The sequence below is a fragment of the Podarcis liolepis genome (assembly GCF_965112155.1).
Source record: "Podarcis liolepis genome assembly, chromosome: Z".
NCBI lineage: Eukaryota > Metazoa > Chordata > Lepidosauria > Squamata > Lacertidae > Podarcis > Podarcis liolepis.
In genome coordinates, this window is record NC_139570.1 from 33689436 (window position 1) to 33711887 (window position 22452).

Consider the following 22452-nt stretch of genomic DNA (forward strand, 5'->3'; position numbering starts at 1 on the left):
CACTAAGATTGCCTCCGTCTTATTGGGATTGAACTCGTTTGTTGGCTCTCATCCAGTGCATTACCAAGGCAAGCACATCCGCTGCCTCACCTGCAGATGTAAAGGAGTAGAGCTCCAGGTGTATACATATATACAGACACACACATCCTGTACACCAGTCGGACCTATGGAACCTAACAAACTGTACTAACAGAAGCTGGTCTCTTCCATGGCCATCTCCTCTGAGTAGAAATGGGTGTCAGTACATCATCCTAATAAGTTCAAGTGTCCCTAAAAAATCCCTAAAATCACAGCTGCCAAGATAACTGGTCACCAACTTGGACAGCTTTAAAAGATTGGGCTGGAGTGGACCAATTCATGGAGAAGGCAATCAATGGCTACTAGCTATGCTTTACCTTCATGGTCAAAGGCAGCACTGCTTTTGAATACATGCTGGGAACCACAGGAGGGGAGAGGGCTCATTTTTGGATTCTGCTTATGGGCTTTCCCTTTGGGGCATCTGGCTGACTACTGTGAGAAGAGGATGCTGGGCTAGATGGGCGGCTACTGACCTGGTCCTGCAGGCTTCTCTTATGTAGGAAAGACTATTTTCAATCTCTCTTCAGCAATAGCTAAGTGAGTTTCCTTCGATGCCTTCATTACCCTGAGCCTTTGATATTTTCAGGACCCACCCTACTCCTATGGCTGAATTTAACACTGATTTTTTAAATTGTAACCTGTTTTGGGAAGAGATGGGGAAGAGCATGTAACGAATCTGAATGTATAATAATTTTGTCTTCAGTTCCTTCCACTGCACGCTGGTTTTTGTCTTTGCAAGCAGGTCATGAGGCAATCAGCTGTGACCCCAAGGAATTGTGGTCCACACAAGGAATTGGCAGGGGCCACATCCAGAGACACTGTACACCAGTCCACTTGAATGACGACCAATTCACAAAAAATCCCACCTTTTTATTGTGCATATGGTAACCAGGTTTGATGTGTAAAATATTGATAAGCGCAGAGGAGGGAAGAAAGGGTAGAAAAGGAATATACCAATGTGGAAGGGGGGGATAGAATAAAGCCATACCATTAGCAAATACAAGCTCATACAATGAGGTTTCCAAGATTAAAAAAGTATTGTTTTGTTTTTTACACTGAAATAACTGTACAGAGTTTGTGAAATTTGCCAGAATATTTTTTTAAGTAAAAACAAACAAAAAGCCACAAGCAAGGACTTTGGAAGACAGAGGTTGAACGGATAATTTGGGGTGGGGGTGGGGTGAAAAGCGTGAATAGACTTTTACTGTCAAGTAGCATCTATCAGAGAGCATGATGAACAGGGTGCATTACACAGAAGGACAAAGAAAGGGTGATTTAATCACAGGTTCTGGAAACTTGGATGGGTGGGAAATGAGAAGAGGCGCAAGGCAAAAGAACACTTGTTTGGTCACGTTAAAAAAATTGCCTTTAGTAATGAGCCACCATGGCTCTTCTATTTAAAGTTTTATGTACTAGGGGCTACCTGCCTGGATCTTTTTTTCTTTTTCTTTAAGAATGTTAACCTATCCAGATTCTTTCTAAGTTTATGACTTGGCGGTGGTTGCTGTTAGGAGACAAGAGTTCCCTCCAAGGAATGAGGATGCCACCTTATTCTCCAAGGAGAGAATAGTTAATGGCTTCCCAGTAGGAAAAGCCGTCAATTCATCAAAGAAAACAGAACCTTTTTATTATTTCCCCCCCACAAAAAAAACTATATTTGCCCAGTTTGGAGACAAGCCAAAGAGAGAAGTTCTTTGGGCAAAGACTAGGAGAAATCATCTTCTCAAAGGTTGCTTTGTTTCCTGGCAAATGGGTCTTCAAAAAACACGAACACAAAATACCCCCATGTTTTCCAGACACCCCCCAGCAGTCTCTGAAGTGATGCTGAAAGCATTTTAACAGTCACTCTTCCAAAGTTTAATTGTTTTGTCATTTTCTAGAGCTGCTGAGGCAATGATGTTCTCCGTTGGATGGCAAGCTGTAGAGATCACAACATCTGTTGGGAGAGACAGAAAACAACAAAAGGCATGGTCATCCAGTGATTTAGTAAAAAAACAAAACGAAACCTCAATCTGCTTGGGTGAGTGGACGATTGTTGAAGGTAACCTGCAAAATAAACCCACAAAAGTTTGCTGCTAGCTCAGTACTCTCTGCACTTACTGGCAGTGGCTTTCCAAGGTTTCATGTAGGAATCTCTCCCATCCCTACCAGGAGATTGGGGATTGAACCTGGGACTGTTTGCATGCAAAGCAGATGTTCTAACCACTAAGCTATAATGGACCTGCCCTAATTGCTTGCCAACCTTATCTTCTAATAGTTAAGGAATTTCATTCAGTAGGATAAATTTACACTGTTCTGTTCCACTTAGAAAGGTTTTTGTGCATTTTATAGTTGTAATAATTTTTTTTAATTGTATACAGTTGTACCTCTACTTAAGTATCCCTCTGGATACAGAATCTTTGGGTTACGGCCACAGCAAATCCGGAAGTGTATACTTCTGGGTTTCGCCATGCACAGAAGCACTCTGCGCATAATTTTCAGGGTGTGAACGGACCCCCAGAACGAATTAAGTTCGTATCCGGAGGGTCCACTGTATTCTACTGCGAACTGATTATGAAGCATAAGAAATCTTCTTGATTAATCAAATACAATTACTCCTTTAAAGTCAAGGACACACCCATGACAGAATTTCTGTACCAAAGCATTCAGAAGCAAGTTCACTAGTCCTCAGTGAACCATCTTCAACACAATTCTAGAGCAACCCCTCTACAAGACATGAGACACTGGAGAGGGATGCTTGCTGGGGGGGAATCCTATTTAGTCAGGTCTTCCTTTCCTAGCTAAGTAAGCAGTCCAAAATAGTTGTGAGTTCACACCACTTGGGGGTAAACCACTTAAAATATTCTGGGACCTCCCACCTGTATGCCCTTGCAGCTTCTGTACAATCTCTTTCGTTTGGAGGTTCCAAATGTAAACCAGGTTGTCCTCTGAACCAGAAACGATCCACTAAATGAGGGAGAAAACAAATGTATTAAAATGGGAAGAAGGAGCAACCTCACCCCAGCCCAACTAAAATGATGCATGCAGGATTTATTATTAATGAACTCTAGAGAACAGTTTAGAAGGACTGAGCATCCCCGTTTCAAAGCAAAACCATGAGTTGACTTTGCAGATTTAGGCTCAAAACCCTTTCCACAGCAGCCCAGGAAAAGAAATTCTCACCTTTCCACCAGTAACAGAGAAGTTGGCAAAGATGCAGTACTTCTCGTTCTTGTGGCCTGTGTAGGTCTTTAGGCACTGGAATATAAAAAGACCACAGAATACACCACAGAGGTCAGAGGCAGAAAAGGAAGCCCTCAAGCACATTTCCTTCATCGAGCTTTACAACAGAACATAAGAAGAGCTTAGATGCTGGATCCAGCAACCTGTGCTCACCAGTGTCAGAAACTCAGATGTGTAAGCTATTCGCCAAATGGCCCCTTAAACGTAGGTTGCAGGTGCCATTATAGTCACCTTTGGCCTTTTTTGTTTTTGTTTTTCAAGATAGCAAAGCAAAAAATGAATTGTGTATATTGTCAACGTTAATATATTTAACAATTCAGTCGGACATTTTACCAATTACAGTCATCTTTCCCTGCCCCCCCAGCATGTGAATCAATGCACAATTCACTCCAGTGAGACATTTTTAATATCACATTTTTACTTGTTTTGCTTTCTTCAGTAATGTTTTACTGTGGATTGTTATTTTAATGTGCTGTAAATCACTTTGAGATTTTTTTCTTGAAAATATAAAGCGGTATAGAACTGAAAAATTACAATAATAACCTATGGCTGGAGTCTTAAAACGTTTACTAGGGAGTAGCCCTACTGAACCCAGCGAGTTATTTCTGAGTTAACACACTCAGAGATTTGGACTGTAAGAAAAAGGTGCGGGGAACCAACCAGCCAACCGAAACATTTATTAAAAAGACTTCCCCTGGTAAGTACACTGTTAAGGAAAATATCAAGACTCACCTTTCCTTTGCTGTAGTCCCAAAGCTTAAGAGTGCTGGAGAAAAAGACAGGGAAATGAAGCACAATACTTTAAAATAATATCTAGGCTTCTAGGGTGTTCAGATGTTTCATACATCCTCATGCCTATCTAAAGCAACTGCAGTGGTACCTCAGGTTAAGAACTTAATTCGTTCTGGAGGTCCGTTCTAAGCTGAAACTGTTCTTAATCTGAGGTACCACTTTAGCTAATGGGGCCTCCCGCCACGCAATTTCTGTTCTTATCCTGAAGCAAAGTTCTTAACCCAAGGTACTATTTCTGGATTAGCGGAGTCTGTAACCTGAAGCGTCTGTAACCTCAGGTACCACTGTATCTGCTAGTTTTAAGCCTCTTCACCAAATGTCTATCATATTTTATCTCTTTACCTACAGAAGAGACTTTCTTCTCATCTAAACTTTAGAGTGACTTCTCTCTCCCATTGACATTCATTGTATTGCTGTGGCCAATTTTCTGTGAGCAAATTGCACCTTCCCCACTCAGATATCTGTTCAACTCCCTCCTCACTAGAGTTTGTTTCTGAACTCTCACAGTTCACCCTTTCAGCAACTTGCCCTCACAATCACTCTGTTCCCACAGCTACTTCTCATCTTCTAGAATGGATCCCTGGAACTGAAAAGAGTGGTCTTCTGTCTTAGGTTTCAAATTGGCCAGAAGAATGAGAGCTCAATATATATGCAGAAACATATTCAAAGCTGTCAACAAGAATGAAGTCCGGATGGCTATGACTGCATACTTCTTTCTCCAAGCTGTTGTGCTAGTTTAGCTAATGTTTAAATACGTATGTCTGTTTGATGTAGTAAATCAGGAGGTGTAATGCCCCTGTATTTGGAAGTTTTGTTTCTTTGATAAAGCTGAGCAACCCTGCCACAATAATTAGTTATTTGCTCTGATAAAGCAGCACAACACCCCTTGACTCTTACTTGTCCAACGTTGCCGCTAGAATATATTTGCCATTGGGAGAGAACTTCACAAAAGACACAGGGGGATTGTCATCATCTGCAGCGAAGGGAAAGAGAAACCATCATTTTCATATGAAAGGCTATTATTGCGGGATAAGTTAGGAGGCCTTTGGAGCACGCACACAAAAAACTTACCAATCAGTGTTTTCAAACACTGTCCTGATGCTGTATCCCAGATTCGGCTGCAAGGTGAAGATGAAAGTCACCATTAGTAAGGCAACAAAAAACTATGATTGGGGGAGAGAGCCGAGGGGGACAACACACACATTTGGCAAAAGCAGAGGATCAGACAGTTGGTATATCCTCTGCTCTTAACTGCTCAAGTATTTGCTGGTGACCTGCTCCCTGCTTTGCTGAGCTATTCCCACGTGGCCTGAGAGGGCTCCAAACGAGTCCTGCAAGCGCTGTTGCTGCTGAAGGGGCCAGAGATCATCTTAAATGTGAGTCCTGCAGGACCTACTGTTCAGAATGCCTAGAGCAGGCATCCCCAACCTACGGCCCTCCAGATGTTTTGGCCTACAACTCCCATGATCCCTAGCTAACAGGACTAGTGGTCAGGGGTGGTGGAAATTGTAGTCCAAAACATCTGGAGGGCCGAAGGTTGGGGATGCCTGGCTTAGAGACTCGTGGGGTGGGACATGAAGGCGTCTCTGTTGAGGGTGTCAAGGTTTAATCAAGGTGTGTGTGTGTGTGTGTGTGTGAATAAGCTTTGCTGTTAATGGAATTAGGCTTTTCTATCTTTATTGTTATACCTTTTATGAATTATTTGGGTTTTCTGTTAAAAAAAAATCCTTCTATACTTATTGAAAAGTTTTCATGTATTGTTTATGACTGAATATGGTTCAATTTTTTGGTAATTACGTAAGCTGACCTGAGCATGGTATAACTATGTAAAGATGACATATAAATAAATGATGATTATAGATGCTGCAGGGACCTTTTGCATGAAAGCTGTGTGTTCCCCTATGCACTGGGTGACAGCTCCTTTTTCTTTTTTTTATAGGTCAGAACCTGCATAATCATCAGATTAAATAATTAAAGCAAGTATCACAGATCTCCCACAAACACAGCACATGTGCACACACACCTCTTAGCCTATTCTTCCAATGTTGAGGCTTAAAATTATCAATATTTAAGATACAGCCAGTCTGAGCCAGTTTAGCGGCAGGAGAACAAAAGAGCTGCCTCTTGGGGGGTTGGAGGGAGGGACTGGAAATAAAGTCAAAATTGTGGACAGAGGGACCCATTCTCTACCCATCATTCCTCGGGTGGCTGAATGCCCCCACCTCACAGACTCAGGATCTAAACCCAGCCTTCTCTCCTTCTCCCACTTACCAGAGGCCATCATAGCTGCTGGACACTATCAGGGAGCCATCACGGTTAAAATGCACCTGGAGGCAAGAATTTATTATTAATTGAATTTATACTGCCACACATAAATAAACATTATTTTGGTGGCTTAGCAAGAGGCAATATTGCATCTGTGGTACAAGGCACGTTTTTCAGGAAGAAAATTCCCTAAGGTTGGTGCCAGAATGTCCCCCATACCAAGACCCAATTGAAATACACTGCTGCTCTTTAAGAGACTCTGCCAGTTTGCTGAACGTTTACTGCAAAATTTAAGGTGCAAGACATCCACCTGGAGCCAAAGACTGCTGTGGCATGGAGTGTTGTATTCCTATGGTTGGAGTAAGCATCAGGTGTAGGATTTCACATCTAGCAGGGCAAGCTTTCCTCCCCAGCTGACACTGCTGAACCATTAGCCAAACAAGGTGGTGGCGGCAGCAGCAGCAATATTTTACTCCACTTGCTCAGCCTGGAAGACCAGGAGTTCACTCGAGAAGCTTGAAATGTTACTGACGGATGGCAGGCAACTTTGTCATGGGATGGGGCGGGGGTGGGGGAGCATAAGGGACAGCCCAGCTCATCTCAACTCATCCCAAGAGGACCTACCGCTGAAACGGGGTCAGAATGGGCTGGCAAGGTTTTTAGGCACTTCCCGGTTTTGACGTCCCATATCCTCACACTCTCATCAAACTGGAGACAAAACAAAGGAATAAACTCAGAAGATTTCAGTGTTGTCTCTTAAAATTTCAACTACTTGTAAAGGAACTCCATTGACAAAATCAGGGACAAGATTTCTCTGTGGTTAATATCTTCACAAGAAACCTAGAATCAGGTTCCATCATCCCTCCTCTTTCCAAAGCAAGAAGTCACTGTTCAAGCACCTCTGTGTGAAATCAGGGCAAAGTTTATTGCACAGTTGAGATTTTACAAACAACACTACCTCTATTGCAAAAACAGTTTTATTACCAATTTTTGTTCCTTCTCCTTGCTGTCCTGTTACACAGCCATTGCACAGAACATCCGAGTTTGAACTACAGCAGAGACAGATAGTGAAGGTTCACCCTGGGACTAAATTAACAACCGGGGGGTCTTTCCAACTGTCCTGGAGCATCACAAGCTACCTGTCCAATATAGCAGCTGCTCTATAGAGTGCACTGCAGGGACACCCAACTCACAAAAAGCAGAGATAGACAGGGCTTACTCCTGCCTTTCAGCAGGAAGCCCAGATCCAAATGGCTTGTCATCTTTATGCATTTTGGAAATTAGTGGAAATTACAGTATATGCCTTAACAGATAGCTAACATGTGAAGAGATGTAAATTCTGTAAAAGAGTGTGAGAGGAAGTTGTTGGGATCACCCGCTTCCTCAGACTGTTTTAAGAATGTGCCAATAATGCTTGTGCAGGAAAAGCTCAGCTTTCAGCTAGCCTACTAAGGAGCAGGCACCCTGTTCTCCTTGCACCTGCTCTGCACCTGTGTAAACCTAAGGTAAGGAAATGCCTCTGCATAAGCCTGTGTGATTTATAGGCCTGTGGACTCTACCTTTGTGACTCAAATATCACAATGGTGTGTTCACTGATGAAATCAACAACAGCATATGCTTGGCCAATATTTCTCTTCTCCACCCCCTTCCCACATTAGTTGAATATCTGCCATGGCAAGAGGAAACTGTGTCCTACCAGCACCATGATGCCCTGAAACGAAACAGTTAATGCCTGCTGCAACACAGCTAGCGATTTGAGTCAGAGCTTGGCCCACCATTTTCTGTCTTATGAAAGAGATAGCAAGAGCGACCCACTGCCTCTTTTCAGCAAAAGCAAATGCTCACCGATCCTGAGACAATGAGGTTGGACTGTGGGTTGAAATTGCAGCAGAAGACATAGTTGCTGTGCCCCTTCAGGGTTTTCAAGCATTTTCCCTAAAAAGATAATAAAAACAGTAAATGGGCCAGAGCTCCATATTCTTAGGACTGGCTGCAGAGTGAGGAATGTAGCACCATATGGTGCAGACACTAGAGATAACACACACCGGACTGGGACTCCAGTTTAAAACGCTCAGCTATTGGGTGGGAGAGAACCAGTGTCAGCTCACCTGGAGACAAAGCTACATCTGCAGGATGTCCTGGTTCCCTGCTCCCCATCCCCCAATGTTAAGTGACCACAGCACCATTAGTGGAATGAACCACTAACAGGTTTAACAGGTCAACAATGAGCCAGAAGTGCAGGAAGGGAATTCCTATATCTCCCCTTCAAAAAGTTAACCAAAAAGGGAACTGCATTTAAAAACTATTCAGCCTGCAAAACAACCGTTAAGACAAACTCACAAATCTTGGCCTTAAAAAAATGCTTTGCTATCCATGCACATTTCAATGAAAATATGTACACTACAGCTCTCAAAGTTTAGCCAACACAAACTTCTTTTTGTTGTCAGGAACATAAATACCCACGAGAAGGAAAATGTTTGTTAAATTTTCCATAGCAGTTTAAGATATTAAAGACTATATATCTGGTGGCTGGGTCCACATTAAGGGGTGAAGGTATTTGTTTATAGTTTGGACTGTTAATAATAATAATCCACACACAAAAAGGATTATATTACTGCCTAAAATGGGTCTCTGACATTGTCTGAATTATCAGGACGGATCCCTTAAAGATTTATTTTAACCACACAGGTAGTTTTTTATGTATTCGTTATGCACAGACTGCTGGCAACATTTTGTAAAATGAACAGGATACAAATTGAGGTAAATTTATTTTGGACTTTTAATCTAACCTTTTAACAACCAAGAGCAGACTCAGTTCAATGGACAGAAAAACCTAGAAGTCCTGATAAAGCTGAGTTTGTGATTCAGTGCCATGAAAAGTCAGAAGTGAGTTTAGCTGGATCAGGAGACCATTATAGATAATAGAATCCAGTTAAGGCTCTCCAAGATGGCTGGGTAGTAAGCAAGACAAGTAGGGGATGCAACTACAAGCTTCTTACCGAGCTCACGTCCCAGATTTTGAGAGTTTTGTCATCTGAAGCAGATACAAGGAGGTTTGAATCGGATGACCAAGCAACATCAGAGATTCCCTGCAACAGATAATGTTTAGTTTTTTACAAAAAGTCATTTGCCTGTTTTTAACTGATAAACTATGTACAATTTACAAAGAATGAGGTGGTTACAAATGCAGACTGTAAATAGGATAATATTTCTAAATGCTCCCTCTAGCAAAAAAAACCCTCCCTCCAAGCAGCAGAGCATAACAGAAACCAAAAAAAGGGTTCGCCAAATAACTCCTTCGCTCTCATGTACCATTTTGCAATGAACTTTTCTCATGTTCTAGCAGACAGAAAAACCAAACAACCCAAGCAACAGAAATGGTTAACGATCTACTCCTGAAGTGAGCAACTGTTGTAACCTATTCCCCATGCCCCCATAGGCTAAATCCCTCCAGGCAAGAAGATGGTTAAAAATCCCCAGCCACCGATTCCTTATTTGCATAGGCAGAAGCCGCTGTTACATCTTGAGGCACTTGTCCAGTTAACTCTGCAACAAACACTTCAACCAGTCCCCTTATTAATTGGGAGGTACTCACCAGCTTGTGGCCAGATATGGTTTTCTCAAATTTGCCATCATAGGCACCCCAGATTTTTATAAGCTTATCAGCCGCTAAAAAAAGAAGAGAATCCACCAAGAAAAATTATTTTAGGCACCTTGACCCTGCAACGCGGGGGTGGGGAGGCATGCAGGTATTTTTGAACTCTGATTATACTCTTTTTTGCCCTCTTTTTAGAGAAGATGGTTATAAAGATGCATTTGTTTAAGTGAATACATAAATACAGCCCACCAACATATGATATAAGCAGAAGAATTTTCACGCCTCTCACATCTGAGTAGGAAACTGTGCAAATGTACTTGACTTGCACAAGGCATATAATTCAGTTTCAAATGCAGACTGTAAATAGGATATTTCTAAATGCTCCCTCTAGCAAAAAAACCAAAAAACCCTCCCTCCCTTAGTTTTCATAGTGTACAGGAAGTCCCAAGTGCGAAATTAGCGATGGTAAGAACCATCTAAAAAGGGACATTCACTCTGGAAGAGCACCTGCTCCGCTTGCAGAAGGTTCCAGGTTCAATACTTGGCAAACTGAGGTAGAGTTGGAAAATAACCCCCCACTTGAAATCCTGGAGATCTGCTGCCAGTCAGTATTGATGGTATCCTGACCTGAATGGACCAATGGTCTGACCATGTATAAGACAGCTTCCCACCTTCTCGGACAGGAGAGAATGCCTAATCTTTGCCCCAAGAATGAAAAATCTAAAAAAACAAAGAGGGTTTGGCTCTTGCTTGATGCATGTGCTAACACAATGAACACTAGATTTCTTGAACTGGGAAACAGCCCTAGAAATAAATGTGAATAGGAGTCAGGAAAGGATCCCGCTTGACCATGTCAGAATGGATACTTACAAGAACTGGCCAGCCACTCCCCGTTCGGACTGAATTTCACTGATGAGACAGCTTTTGTGTGTCCTGCCAGCGTGAACTTCAGGGCATAGTTTGGTTTTACAGGGGCAGGCTGAGAAAAGAAAACCACAAGAGATGCTTCAAGAACAGCCCTACAAAATTTGCATGACTCTCTGAGCCTGACTTAGCATGCTGTGGTCTGTCAGGTGGCCTGCCACGGCACCTGTCCCAGGCAGGCAGGATCCAAACCCAACAGGTATTCAGGAAACAGTCAGAAATACTCAAAGATAATGGAGCCCAAGATGGATGGGGGCCGGACCTAATCAAAATGATCAAGTTTAGTTTGACCTCTAACAACCCTTCTGTGTTGTGTTAGATCAGGCTACCTCAAACTCGGCCCTCCAGATGTTTTGAGACTACAATTACCATCATCCCTGACCACTGGTCCTGCTAGTTAGGGATCATGGGAGTTGTAGGCCAAAAACATCTGGAGGGCCAAGTTTGAGGAAGCCTGTGTTAGATGCTTGGAAAGAGCTGGATCAGAACTTTCCCTTACAATCCCTTTCGATACTTTCCAAAGGGAGGCAATCTATAAGCAGGCAACAGTAAACAGTATGGCAGTTAGATCCTTATGAATGAATCTAGATCTGCCTCTAGTGACAGAAGAGTCGGCGCTGGGTTTGGGCTCTTAACTGAACAGTATCCAACAAACATGCCCCATAAAATCAGGTCCACACACAAGAGTTTACCATCCTCAGACTATTTGAACTTGCAGACAGAATTACAGCCCAGAAGCCCTGACACACACCTTGCTCTGATTGGTTGAAGAGGAGGGTGTTGATTGTGTTTTGGTTGATTCTGAATCTGGCTTCTTCTCTTCCGTTGCCATGGCTATGAAAACTAGCAAGCCAGGATCTGGGCACTTCACGGGATGGAAGTGCAAGCCAATTCAAAGGAGGGTGTCTCCTACAAGAAAACAGGGAGAAAATAGTGGTTTTCCAAACTCAAGGCAGCCAAGGCACACATCACACACACAAACCCCGAATTAAAACTAGAAGCCCATTGCACCAATACACCTTCAACCCACGAGTCCTGCTGGATCAGACCACAGCCTACCTCATCCTGCAACAGCCTTCCCATTTGCTCACCAGCACCTGATATTCCAAGGTGGAGCATCTCTGAACATAGAGGTTCAATCATGCCCAATGACAAATTTTAAAGCTTCTTAAAGCCATTATCACACTTTGTAGTGACCATCTCTTGGACTGTGATGGCAGTTTCCTAAAGCTGATGTTATAAATTCTTTAGTGTTTGTGTAAGCGCTGACTGGAGAGGCAGGAGAAAAAATAGGGGTTGGTTTTTAAGCTAGTTACCAGCCCTACCCCAGGGCTTTGTACTTCAACACTTGCTCTCCTGTTCGGCACTTGCTTTTCCCAAAAATAACTTCCAGAGGGGTAGCTGCAGTAGACTGTGGCAGCAAAGACAAAAAAGAAACCATTGTCTCTATTCAGACCCAACACAGCATATGCAGCGATCTACTACCAGGACCCTTCTGCATGCTACACCTAGTCCCTGCACAAGGGAGTCACTGGCACAAATCTGACATCAGAAAAAGGCAGTATTAAAAGACAGTAGTACATTTCAATCTGAAAAGACACTATGCCACTGATCTTAAGGTGACTAGACCTAAGCAAAGCAATTTCAAAGGCAGGGTCCAGAGAGAAACAACTGAGGTCAAATCTATTCTATACATTTAAAACCCATAGCTTCCCCCAAAGAATCCTGGGAACTGTAGTATGTCAAGGGTGCTGGGAATTGCAGCTCTGTGAAGGGGTAAATGACAGTTCCCATGATTTCTCTGGGGAAAGCTACATGCTTTAACAGTGCGGACGTGATCTATGATTCATCAAGAAGTTCACGTCTATTCATTTGGATCTGAAGAGAAGCAATGGTTTCCTTTCCCACTACAACTGTTAATTAATTCAGCACTGCCCAGTTGCTATGGCAGAGAGTCACTCAGCTTATTTTGCATATATTCTAACTCTTAACTGAATTAAGACACTTCATTGTTTTCCCCCATTAAACATATTTTCCATTTGAAATTTTTAAAACAGAAAGCTGGTAAAGCTTGCCTCCCATTTCACATCTGTGCAAATCTGCAAAAAGTAATACAAACTGTCATGTATAAGCTGTTGTTAAACTGGGAAGTCAGACCCTCAAACATGCAAGGTCTGGGTGATTTAAGAAATCAAGTATTCTGGGTTTGCAATACCAACAAAAGCTAATAGTAAGATTCAGAAATGAAATGAAATTAAGAGTTTGGGAGTTTAAAGGTCAGCCCGCAAACCAGCTAGGGAGAAATCCCATCTTCTATGTCTGAGACTCCAAAGAAGTCTGATAAAATGCTGCACTCATATTCTAGGAAATTTGAGCTGTTACTGCAGAGGGAACCGTCTCACTGCAGCATTGCTACAGGTGTGCTTTCACCAAATATAGAAGGACTCTTGCCTCCAGGTGTAGTACAGGCAATGTATTATATTACACAAACACGGACCGTCATGTCACATTAAGCCACAGTTTTAAAACAACTTATGGTTTATCCAGAATGAGAAGGGTGCCAGCACTCACTTCTCAAAAGAAATTCAACCTTGTTCTCATGTATCAAAGGCAAAACAAGCTAGAGTTGGCCTTGCTGTGCTGCCCAGATCTGGACTCTTGCTTTTGCTTCCGCCAAACAACCCACAAGTGGTAAGCCAAGAACAAACCTTGGTTAATGCCGTGGCTTGTTTGAAGGAAACACACAAGTTGAGGTTCAGAAGACACAGGAAAACAGAAAGCTGTCCTAAACAAAGTCAAATGAACCCTTGTGTTCATCTAGCCCACTACTGTCTGCACTAACTGGCAGCAGCTCTCTAAGGTTTCAAGCAGGGAGTCTCTCCTGCAGAAGGTGGGCAGGAAGAGGAGCCACTAGGAAAGGAGGGATGATAGACTAGGTGGGCCTGGCAACAGGGATCTCCTTAAGTTCTTACTGCTACTGTGGGTGCAGGTAATGATGGATGGTATGGAGGAGGAGGAAGAGCGATAGCACTACTGCTGGCACTGCTTTAATACCATCATTAAATAATTCAATGGATAGGTGGTAGTAACATTATTACTAGGAGCATTATCACTATCACAAACAATAATCACAACAATTAGTAGCAAAATTATTACTAAGAGCATTACTGCTACGCTAATACAGGAACACACACACCCCACCTTACACATGACCAACTTGACCGCGTATATGCACAGAGCCAGGAAATAAACAAATAGATGGTGGGACAGAACTGGAGAGTTTTTGTGGCTCGCAACAAGACCCTCTCAGGAGCTCAAAAAGGACTTCAGTGAGGGCAGAAGAAGCCCAGAGAGACAAGAAGTGCAGGGGGTACAGTAGTGCAGCTGCCGCCGCCGCTTTTTCACGTGTCCTCCAGCTTCCAGACAGCCCCAAAGCTTCAACTCTAGTTGAAGAGAGTATTGCGTGGAGAGTGTGTGGGAGAGAGAACTGGAGAGTGGGGGGGGGACAGGCAATTAGAGGCTTTTTAGAGGGTACTCCCCCCCCTTATGTGATTTTCGCTTATGCACGCAGGGGCCCAGAACGTAATCCCCACTTAAGTTGGTGGGGATGCCTGTAACACAAACAGCTATAGGCATACCACAGAAATATTGCAGGTTCTGTCCAATATTACCACAATAAAGCAAACATCACAATAAAGCAAGTCACACAAATTTGTTGTTTTCTCAGTGCATATAAAAGTTATACTCACTCTTGGGAAATTAAGGTATATATAATGGTTTTTTTAATGTTTAAGATATTTGTTAAAAAACTAGAAGCTTTTCTGTTAGGTATTTTAGGATAAGAATTGCCAAAAAAAAACGGAACCTATTTATGTATGCTACAACAGCGGCAAGAATCTTAATAGCGCAAAACTGGAAGACTGGAGAAGTGCCATCAAAAGCACAATGGCAAGAAAAGTTGACGAGCTATGCAGAAATAGCAAAGTTAACGGACAAATTGCGTGAAAAGGACAATAGTGACTTTGAAAAAGAATGGGAACCTTTTACAATATATTTGCAGAAACAACAAGAAAGAAGAAGAAGAAGAAGAAGAAGAAGAAGAAGAAGAAGAAGAAAATATATACCACCCTATACCTGGAGGTCTCAGGGCGGTTTGCAAAAAAGATCAGAATATATAAAATCAAAATAAAGTAACCCAATAATAACCCCCATCAATCACTATGTCATCGTTTATGTATTATTCTTATTATTCATCTGGTATTTTAGTTGGTTAGTCTTAGTCTCTCTCTCTCTCTCTCTCTCTCTCTCACACACACACACACACACACACACACACACCCTACATTCTTTTTCTGTTTATTACATTTCTATACCGTCCTTCACCTGGCAGATTTCAGGGCAGTTCACAGCACAAAAACACAAAATACACAATGAGAATGAGAATAAAACCAAGCAAGCAACCAACCGCTCCCCTTCCCTCAGGTAGATTGCCTCTGCCCACGGAGGCTCCCTCCCTCCCTCATTCTGACATGACTCAACAGACCTTCAGTTTCTTAGCAGCACAATTCAATCGTCTCGTTGGCTGGATTTAAATAAACATTTACAACTTTATTTACAGAGAATAAGAAGTTTAACAATATGACAACATATTACAGTATACAAACAGCAGAATGTATCATTTGATGTAACAAACCAGAAATGGTAGTTGAGGAAAGTGAACACGGAGGGGGGAAATTGGAAAATGTATGTTTAGTAATGTTATTGGACATTTGTTAAGAGAAAAGAATCTTAATAAAAATCATTTTTTTAAAAAAAAATTATGTTCACTATACTGAGGTCCAGTGATTCTCAACCTTTTTGAGTCCATGGCTCCCTTGCAGGTTCCCTGTAGGAATAACATACACTGGGGTTCCATTACAAGACACACGTAAGTGGGGATTCCTCGTTCCGCCCACTGTCCCTCCCCAGCACATTCAGTCCCACCCCCTTTTTGCATCCTTGCTGCTATTACCCAAGTACAGACTCGAGAGTAAACTAAATGCCTTACAGATGCCTCCATCTCTGCCCCATTTTGATGAGCTGAAAAAACTGAGGTAAAGGAATAATGATCAAACCTACCAAGAGGGCTGGGGCAACCTCAGAGCTTCAAATTCACCACTCAGCTATGAAGCTCCCTGGCTGCGAACTTGGGGACCAGTCACTGCCTCTCAGCCAGACCTACGTGACAAGGTTGATGTGCAGACAGAATAGGGAGGTGGGCAGAAAGAACCACGTACACCAATTTGGAGCTCCCTGTAGAAAAGATGGGATATCATTGTGATAACACACACAATAGCTCTAAACACAACTGAGCAGGAAGTTTTCCCTCACATTCCCCTTTCAAATCAACAGGAACCCAAGCAACGCTGCTGCTCTGCAAAGTGCAGTATACCAGTACTAGTAGTTCCTTAGCAGCCTCATTATGAAAATTGGATTTTATTCAACAGTAGTTCTATCCAAGAGTAGGACCACTGGGATTAATGGACATAGAATCATAGAACTGTAGTTGGAAGGGACACCAAGGATCATCTAGTCCAATTCCCTGCAATGCAGAAATCACAGCTCACAAATCCCAGGCAGATAAGTCATCAGCAGTGTGATCCTATGTATATGTAGTCCAAAGTAAGCTTCATGTACCATCAAAAGAACAATGGCAAGAAAAGTTGATGAATTATGCAGTTAGCAAAGTTAACGAACAAACTGCATTAAAAGGACAACAGTGTTTTTTTAAAAGAATGGGAACCTTTTACAATATATTTGCAGAAACAACAGCAAAAATGGACTTGTTGGCAGGATTTAAATAAACATTTACAATCTTATTTACAGAGAACAAGTCAATAGGGAGGGGGGAAATTGGAAAATGAATGTTTAGTTAGGATACTGGATATTTGTTATGAGAAAAAAATCAATAAAAATTATTTAAAAAACAAAGTAAGCTTTATGGTGTGGAACAGACTACCTGGGAAGGTGGTGGACTCTCCTTTGTTGGAGGTTTTTAAACAGAAGTTGTATGGCCTTCCAACTCCGAATCCAATTTTATGCTTCTATTATTTCCTCTCAGCCTAACCTACCTTACAGTACTGTTGTGAGAATAAAGGGAGGGGAGGACAACATAGACCTCAGCATGAAAGGACCCAGTGGGACTCCATGATTCTGTTTCCACATGGTCCAACTTTTCTTCCTAATTGTCCAATATTCAATTGGGTGAGGGATTAGAATTCTCTAATTTCCCTCTTTCTTTTGGGGTCCCTCAAGGATTCATTACCAGTCCTCAGCTCTCCTCCCTCCACAACCTGTGCCTGCGGGACTTCATCAAACCCAACCCAGGGAACCCCCCTCCACGCTGATGAATCCCCTTCCTCTGCAAGAGGGCAGGGGAGCTACTGCGCACTCTGCATATGATTAACTGAGGCCCATTCACGGCAATAGGTCTGCTCTGAGCAGATCCTCGTGGGATGCAACCCACTATTACTATTGGGGGCTCTACTTAACAGCCCCCTCTTAAAGCATGTCGGCATCCATGACCTCATCGCCATACCTGTGCCACCACCGGGAGCGTTATTACTTCTGGAGGCGCCAAACAGCAGCCACACCGGGAGCATCGCCACGCGTGTGGTGGCACTCACTACCCAGCATTCTCGCGAGGGACATCCTCGCCATCGGTGGCACTACTTAGAAGAGTAGCCCGAGCATCGTGGCCACCGGGAAGCCTAACCGTGGTGGCCCATAAGGAGCAGCGGCAGGAAGGACGGCGGGAGAAGCGTGCAGGGGCGCCAGCGTGCATCTCCCCACCCCGAAGGAATCGCTACTGGGCTCCAGCAGGAGAAGCTCTCCCCCCCGCCCCGCGCGTGCACTTTTCCCGCGAGGAAGCGAGGGATGGGCGGAGGGTGCGGGCCCAGACTCTCCCCCCGCTTCCCCAGCCCCCTTCCCCAGTCCCCTCCTCTCCTCAGCGATCCGGTTCCTCTCTCCGCGAACGAGGCGGAGGTGCCGCCGCCGCCGCTTTTCTCCTCACAAGTCGAACTCACCTTAAGGCGCGGCTAGATGCGCCGCTTTCTCCGCCGCCGCCTTCACCTCAGCGCTCGGCGGGAGAAGCAGCAGCAGCAGAAGCAGAAGCCGCGGCAGCAGCTCTCTCTTGAGGAGGAGGGCCTCGCGCAGGCGTACTAAACGGACCCGGCTGGGAAAAAGCGACGCACCACTCACGGCACCCGCGCTGGCTGCAGCTCGAGGGAAAGAGACGGTAGCAGCGGCGGCGGCGGCAGCCCAAGCGCATGCGCTCTACGCACCTACCACGGACCGGCTTTGCCGCGATGACGTTATCAGACTACAATTCCCATCGACCCGTCCCTTACACGCAGCGACCAAGGCGTGAAGGGAGTTGCAGTCCAGGGAGGGAGGCCCCCACCCTTAAAGGTATAGTGTCCGCAAAGGGACAATGATCTTTTTTTCCAAAAACGGACGAAGCCCACCTTAAAAAGGGGCGGGGATTAGAAGGGCGAGGAGAGCAGGATGCGCTGAGCGCGCCTGCTACGGAGCGCCGAGAGGAACCAAAAAAGGCAGGCGGCGTGGATGGGAACGCGGACGCCAAACGCCTTAAAGGGGAGCGACGTCTTTGTTCGCCGCTTGAATGTGCGAATGGGTTGGAAGCAGGGGAAAAAAAGACACGTGTCGGTCCTTCTCAGGGCAGGGGCTGAATTAGAAGCGGCGAGGCAGAAGAAGTTTTCCTTACCTTTATATATTGCATAAAGTATTCATTATTTTGCATCAGTGTTAGAGTTAAAATTTCACACCCACACCTAACCATTTGTATGCTATGAATGAGTGAGTGAGTGAATGAATAAATGAATGAATGAATAAATAAATAAATAAATGCATTCCTGCACCTCAAGATAATAGTTCATGTATGTGATGTAGTAGTAGACTGTAGCCCAGAGATTGGGGTGGTGTGCATGCCACAATATTATCCTGCTTTGCAGACAATTATTGTCTTCCAGCAGCATCTTAAAAAGCAGAGACATCACCTTACCAACAAAGGTCCGCATAGTTAAAGCTATGGTTTTCCCAGTAGTGATGTATGGAAGTGAGAGCTGGACCATCAAGAAGGCTGATCGCCGAAGAATTGATGCTTTTGAATTATGGTGCTGGAGGAGACTCTTGAGAGTCCCATGGACTGCAAGAAGATCAAACCTATCCATCTAAGCTTTTTTACACATGTATAGAACCTGAGCCTACGATGGAGGGGCTCACAGCATTAGCATCCAAAGAGGGTCTTGCTTCTCCCATAGCCACAAACTGGTATACCCAGACAAAGATCAGGCTGTCTCCCCCACATGGCTTATTTGGGGTGAGCTCCAAGATGGTGATGAAGTAAGACGCGCTTGCCGGAGCTCCCCCCCCCCCCTTTCCAAGGTCATGCTGTAATTTACTCCGCTCCTATTTTTCTCTGGAAGTTAGCACGATAATGTTTTGATGATAACGCCAGGAACTCACCCTGTGGAAGCTTGCAAGCCAGCGCCATAAATCTCTTTAATGAGCTTCACTAACAACCTGATTAGCTGTAATTTGGGCAGCCACCGGCCGCGCTTCCCTGGCCTTCCACCAGCTCTTGCTTGGCCTTTGAAGGACTCTTAGATAACCGAGCCGCTCAAGGGGTTTAGCATGATGAATCTAAAACGTGGCCGTACCTCTTCTGTGGAAGACCGTTCCTTTAATGCCTCAGAACCTATGTCTAAGGTTTCGAAGCCTACTGGGCTGGATTCACCACCTAAGATCTTAGAGCCTTCTATCTCATCATTGGAGGAGTTTTTCTGCAATCTTGTGCCTCCTTCACCTGTTACTTCCAAGCAGTTAGATTGCCTACATGATCCTGCAATGACTCCAAACAACCTTTTAAACACCTCCAAGCAGGTAGACTGTCCATATGATCCCGCAACGACTTCAAATACTCCCTTGCCAGGAGACAAATCGCTGTTGGATACGACCTCCAGCCCAGATGGCCTCTCTCCCTACCCCGACCCTCATCGTAAATCTTTATGTGATATAGTACAATCAGTGGAGCTGAGGACTTTGCAGAAATATTGCCTGCACTTGGCTGACGAAATAAAGGTGCTATCAGCTTCCATCAATATGTTAGAGGGAAAACTAAATGCCTTCACCAAAACCCCTGTCTCGATTTTGAATCCGCCATTAAATCATCAGGGACCTGATAATCATGAGGCACAGAGCCTAAATAGGGGGCAGCAGCTAGTAAACCTCCAACTCACCCCTAACAATATATGCTTGAACATCGCTCACTCCTGCTTCCCCTATTATGCCTGGAGAAATTGTAAAGCTGCTGTGATCTCATTGCGAATGTTGACCAGGTCCTACTTGGCCCAGGGTGGTCTCCTATCATTAGAATGGCTGCCAGAGACTCCAAAATTTAAGCGCTTGTTGCTCAAGTTCAACTCTCCCAGGCTTCCTGCACTTTTGAGCAAACTTCGAAATCGTCTCAACTGGTTTGGAATCTTTCCACAAAGATGCTTCTTTAACAACTGTAGGGGCATTATTGGGAAAATCCCAAACTCAGCAAATTTGGTTAGCCGGCCTACAAGGAGGACTGAGGATTATGACCGGAATTTGCAGCAACGGACCCTTCCTATGAACCCCTCCCCACGATTTACTAGCCAACCATCCCACCGGCAAGAAGGGACTGCCTTAAGGGGTAGAGCTTTGACAGGTCCAGCTTTGGCCATTATTGATGCTTCTAAAGATTGGCAGACACAAGCCTATGTGGACCCCCCTGCAGCGATAACGATCTCCAATCCTCAAAATGGCTGCATTCCTTGTGCTGATACCATGACGATGCAAGAGACACTGGGAGATCCAGTAGCCCTTTGGACAAACACTGAGGCAGTGGCAAGGCTAAACAAGCTACTGGAAGCTAACCGAAAAGGATGTCTTTCTTCTGTCTTACATAGTGCTTTCCCATCAACAAGCCTCGATCCTCAAGGCACGACTCCTGCAACTACAGAGCATACGGCAAACGACGAGTCTATGGACTTGTCGGTTAGTAACACTCCCTCGTATCAAGATTTTCTCCTACAGCGATCTATAAATTCGCCCCAGCCACTGGCTGCTCCTGTGACATGTGACAACTTGAACCTGAAATGCAAACAATCAAAAATCACTGCTTTTTTTTCACCCTACTGCCCCTTCACGCAGCGTGCACCCCCATTTGGATTCTCCAGGATTAACCACGCAAGAGAAATCATTTCTTGAGGGAAACACAAAGCGGCCTCTTACACTACTATCATGGAATGTGGCTGGTATTAAATCCAAACTGACAGATCCATCATTTGTTGCTTATATAAATGGCAGCCACATCCTTCTATTCCAAGAGTCATGGGCCTGTGAGGACTACTATCTAACAGGATACAAGGGCTTCTACCTGAATGCCACGCAGAACTTGTTATCACATAGTAGACCTCAAGGAGGCTTGGCTACTTTTGTTTCCTTAGCCATAAATCTTCAGGCCGAAAAAATCAACATCCAGTCGTCACTCATGGTGATTATAAAGTTGCAAACAGCAGAGGAAACGATAGTAGTGATCAATATCTACTTATGTCCAATTTATAAGAGAAATTTGGTTGATCTGAGATGGCAGGAAATCCAAGTGACATTGGAAATGCTTTTTGATAAATACCCTGAAGCCACTTTTCTGTTGGCGGGAGATTTTAATGGACACCTGTCACACACTGACCAAATCTTATTCTCTAAATTTAGCAAGTACCCTTCTTCACCTCTTATGACTACAGATCTTTTACCAAGGAAATTCAAAGATAACATAGCCACTTACGCAGGTTTCAAATGCAGGCAAACCTTGCTGGCCCTCAATTTCCTTCTGCTAAATGGGGCAGTCAGCTCAGACTACCCTGCCGAATTCACCTATTGGTCAGGTTCACGTGCATCCACTATTGATTTTGTATGGATATCTCCTGACCTTACCCCAAAAATATCCAGCTTTAAGGTGGCTTCAAGATTGGAGAGTGATCACTTCCCTCTAGAAATTTCCTTGACTCTGGCTGACGAACTTGATAGGCACTCCTTTGTGCACCTATCAAATGATCATCTGGAGATAAGACCTACAGCCCTTAAATGGACCTCCAATTCGGCCCAGCAGTTGAACGAACTTCTCTGGTCTGATCAGCTCCAAATAAAATGGGCTTCCCTTATGCAGGCGGATGAGCCTCTACCAATGTATGACGATTTAGTAGAACTTCTAAAACCAACACTAGCTCGGTCCCCCACCAAGCATGGTAAACAGTTTTTCCACAAAAAAATTTCGGTGAGGAATGCAAAAACTTCAAGAATCATCTATATAATGAATGGTTGGCATACAGAGCATCAAATGACCCCATGCCAAATAACCATCTTATCACCCTCAGGAGAAGTTATAAAGCCCTACTAAAGGAAAAGAAGCTCGAGGCAGAAAGAAACAATTGGAACAACCTTTTGATAGCTGCAGAGAATAGAAATCCAGCCTCTTTTTGGCAGTT

General features: G+C 43.9%; 1 protein-coding gene across 3 annotated transcripts; it reads right to left on the bottom strand.

Moving 5' to 3' along the window:
• Positions 1-927: 927 nt before the first annotated feature.
• WDR5 (WD repeat domain 5) lies at positions 928-18224 on the bottom strand. Of its 3 annotated transcripts, none has more exons than XM_083485317.1 (15): positions 17944-18224; positions 15998-16171; positions 11631-11788; positions 10826-10934; positions 9953-10026; positions 9357-9446; positions 8203-8292; positions 6982-7065; positions 6364-6419; positions 5164-5210; positions 4990-5065; positions 4033-4066; positions 3241-3315; positions 2937-3024; positions 928-2014 (listed from the first exon to the last, which is right to left on the bottom strand). In XM_083485317.1, exons 3-15 carry the CDS (start codon positions 11709-11711, stop codon positions 1914-1916), a joined length of 1005 nt encoding a protein of 334 aa, XP_083341443.1. In that variant the 5' UTR covers positions 11712-11788; positions 15998-16171; positions 17944-18224; the 3' UTR covers positions 928-1913. The 3 variants fall into 3 exon arrangements, with proteins under 3 accessions (XP_083341443.1, XP_083341444.1, XP_083341445.1); XM_083485318.1 differs by having other exon boundaries at positions 15994-16171; positions 17944-18195; XM_083485319.1 differs by lacking the exon at positions 15998-16171 and having other exon boundaries at positions 17944-18194.
• Positions 18225-22452: the final 4228 nt, after the last annotated feature.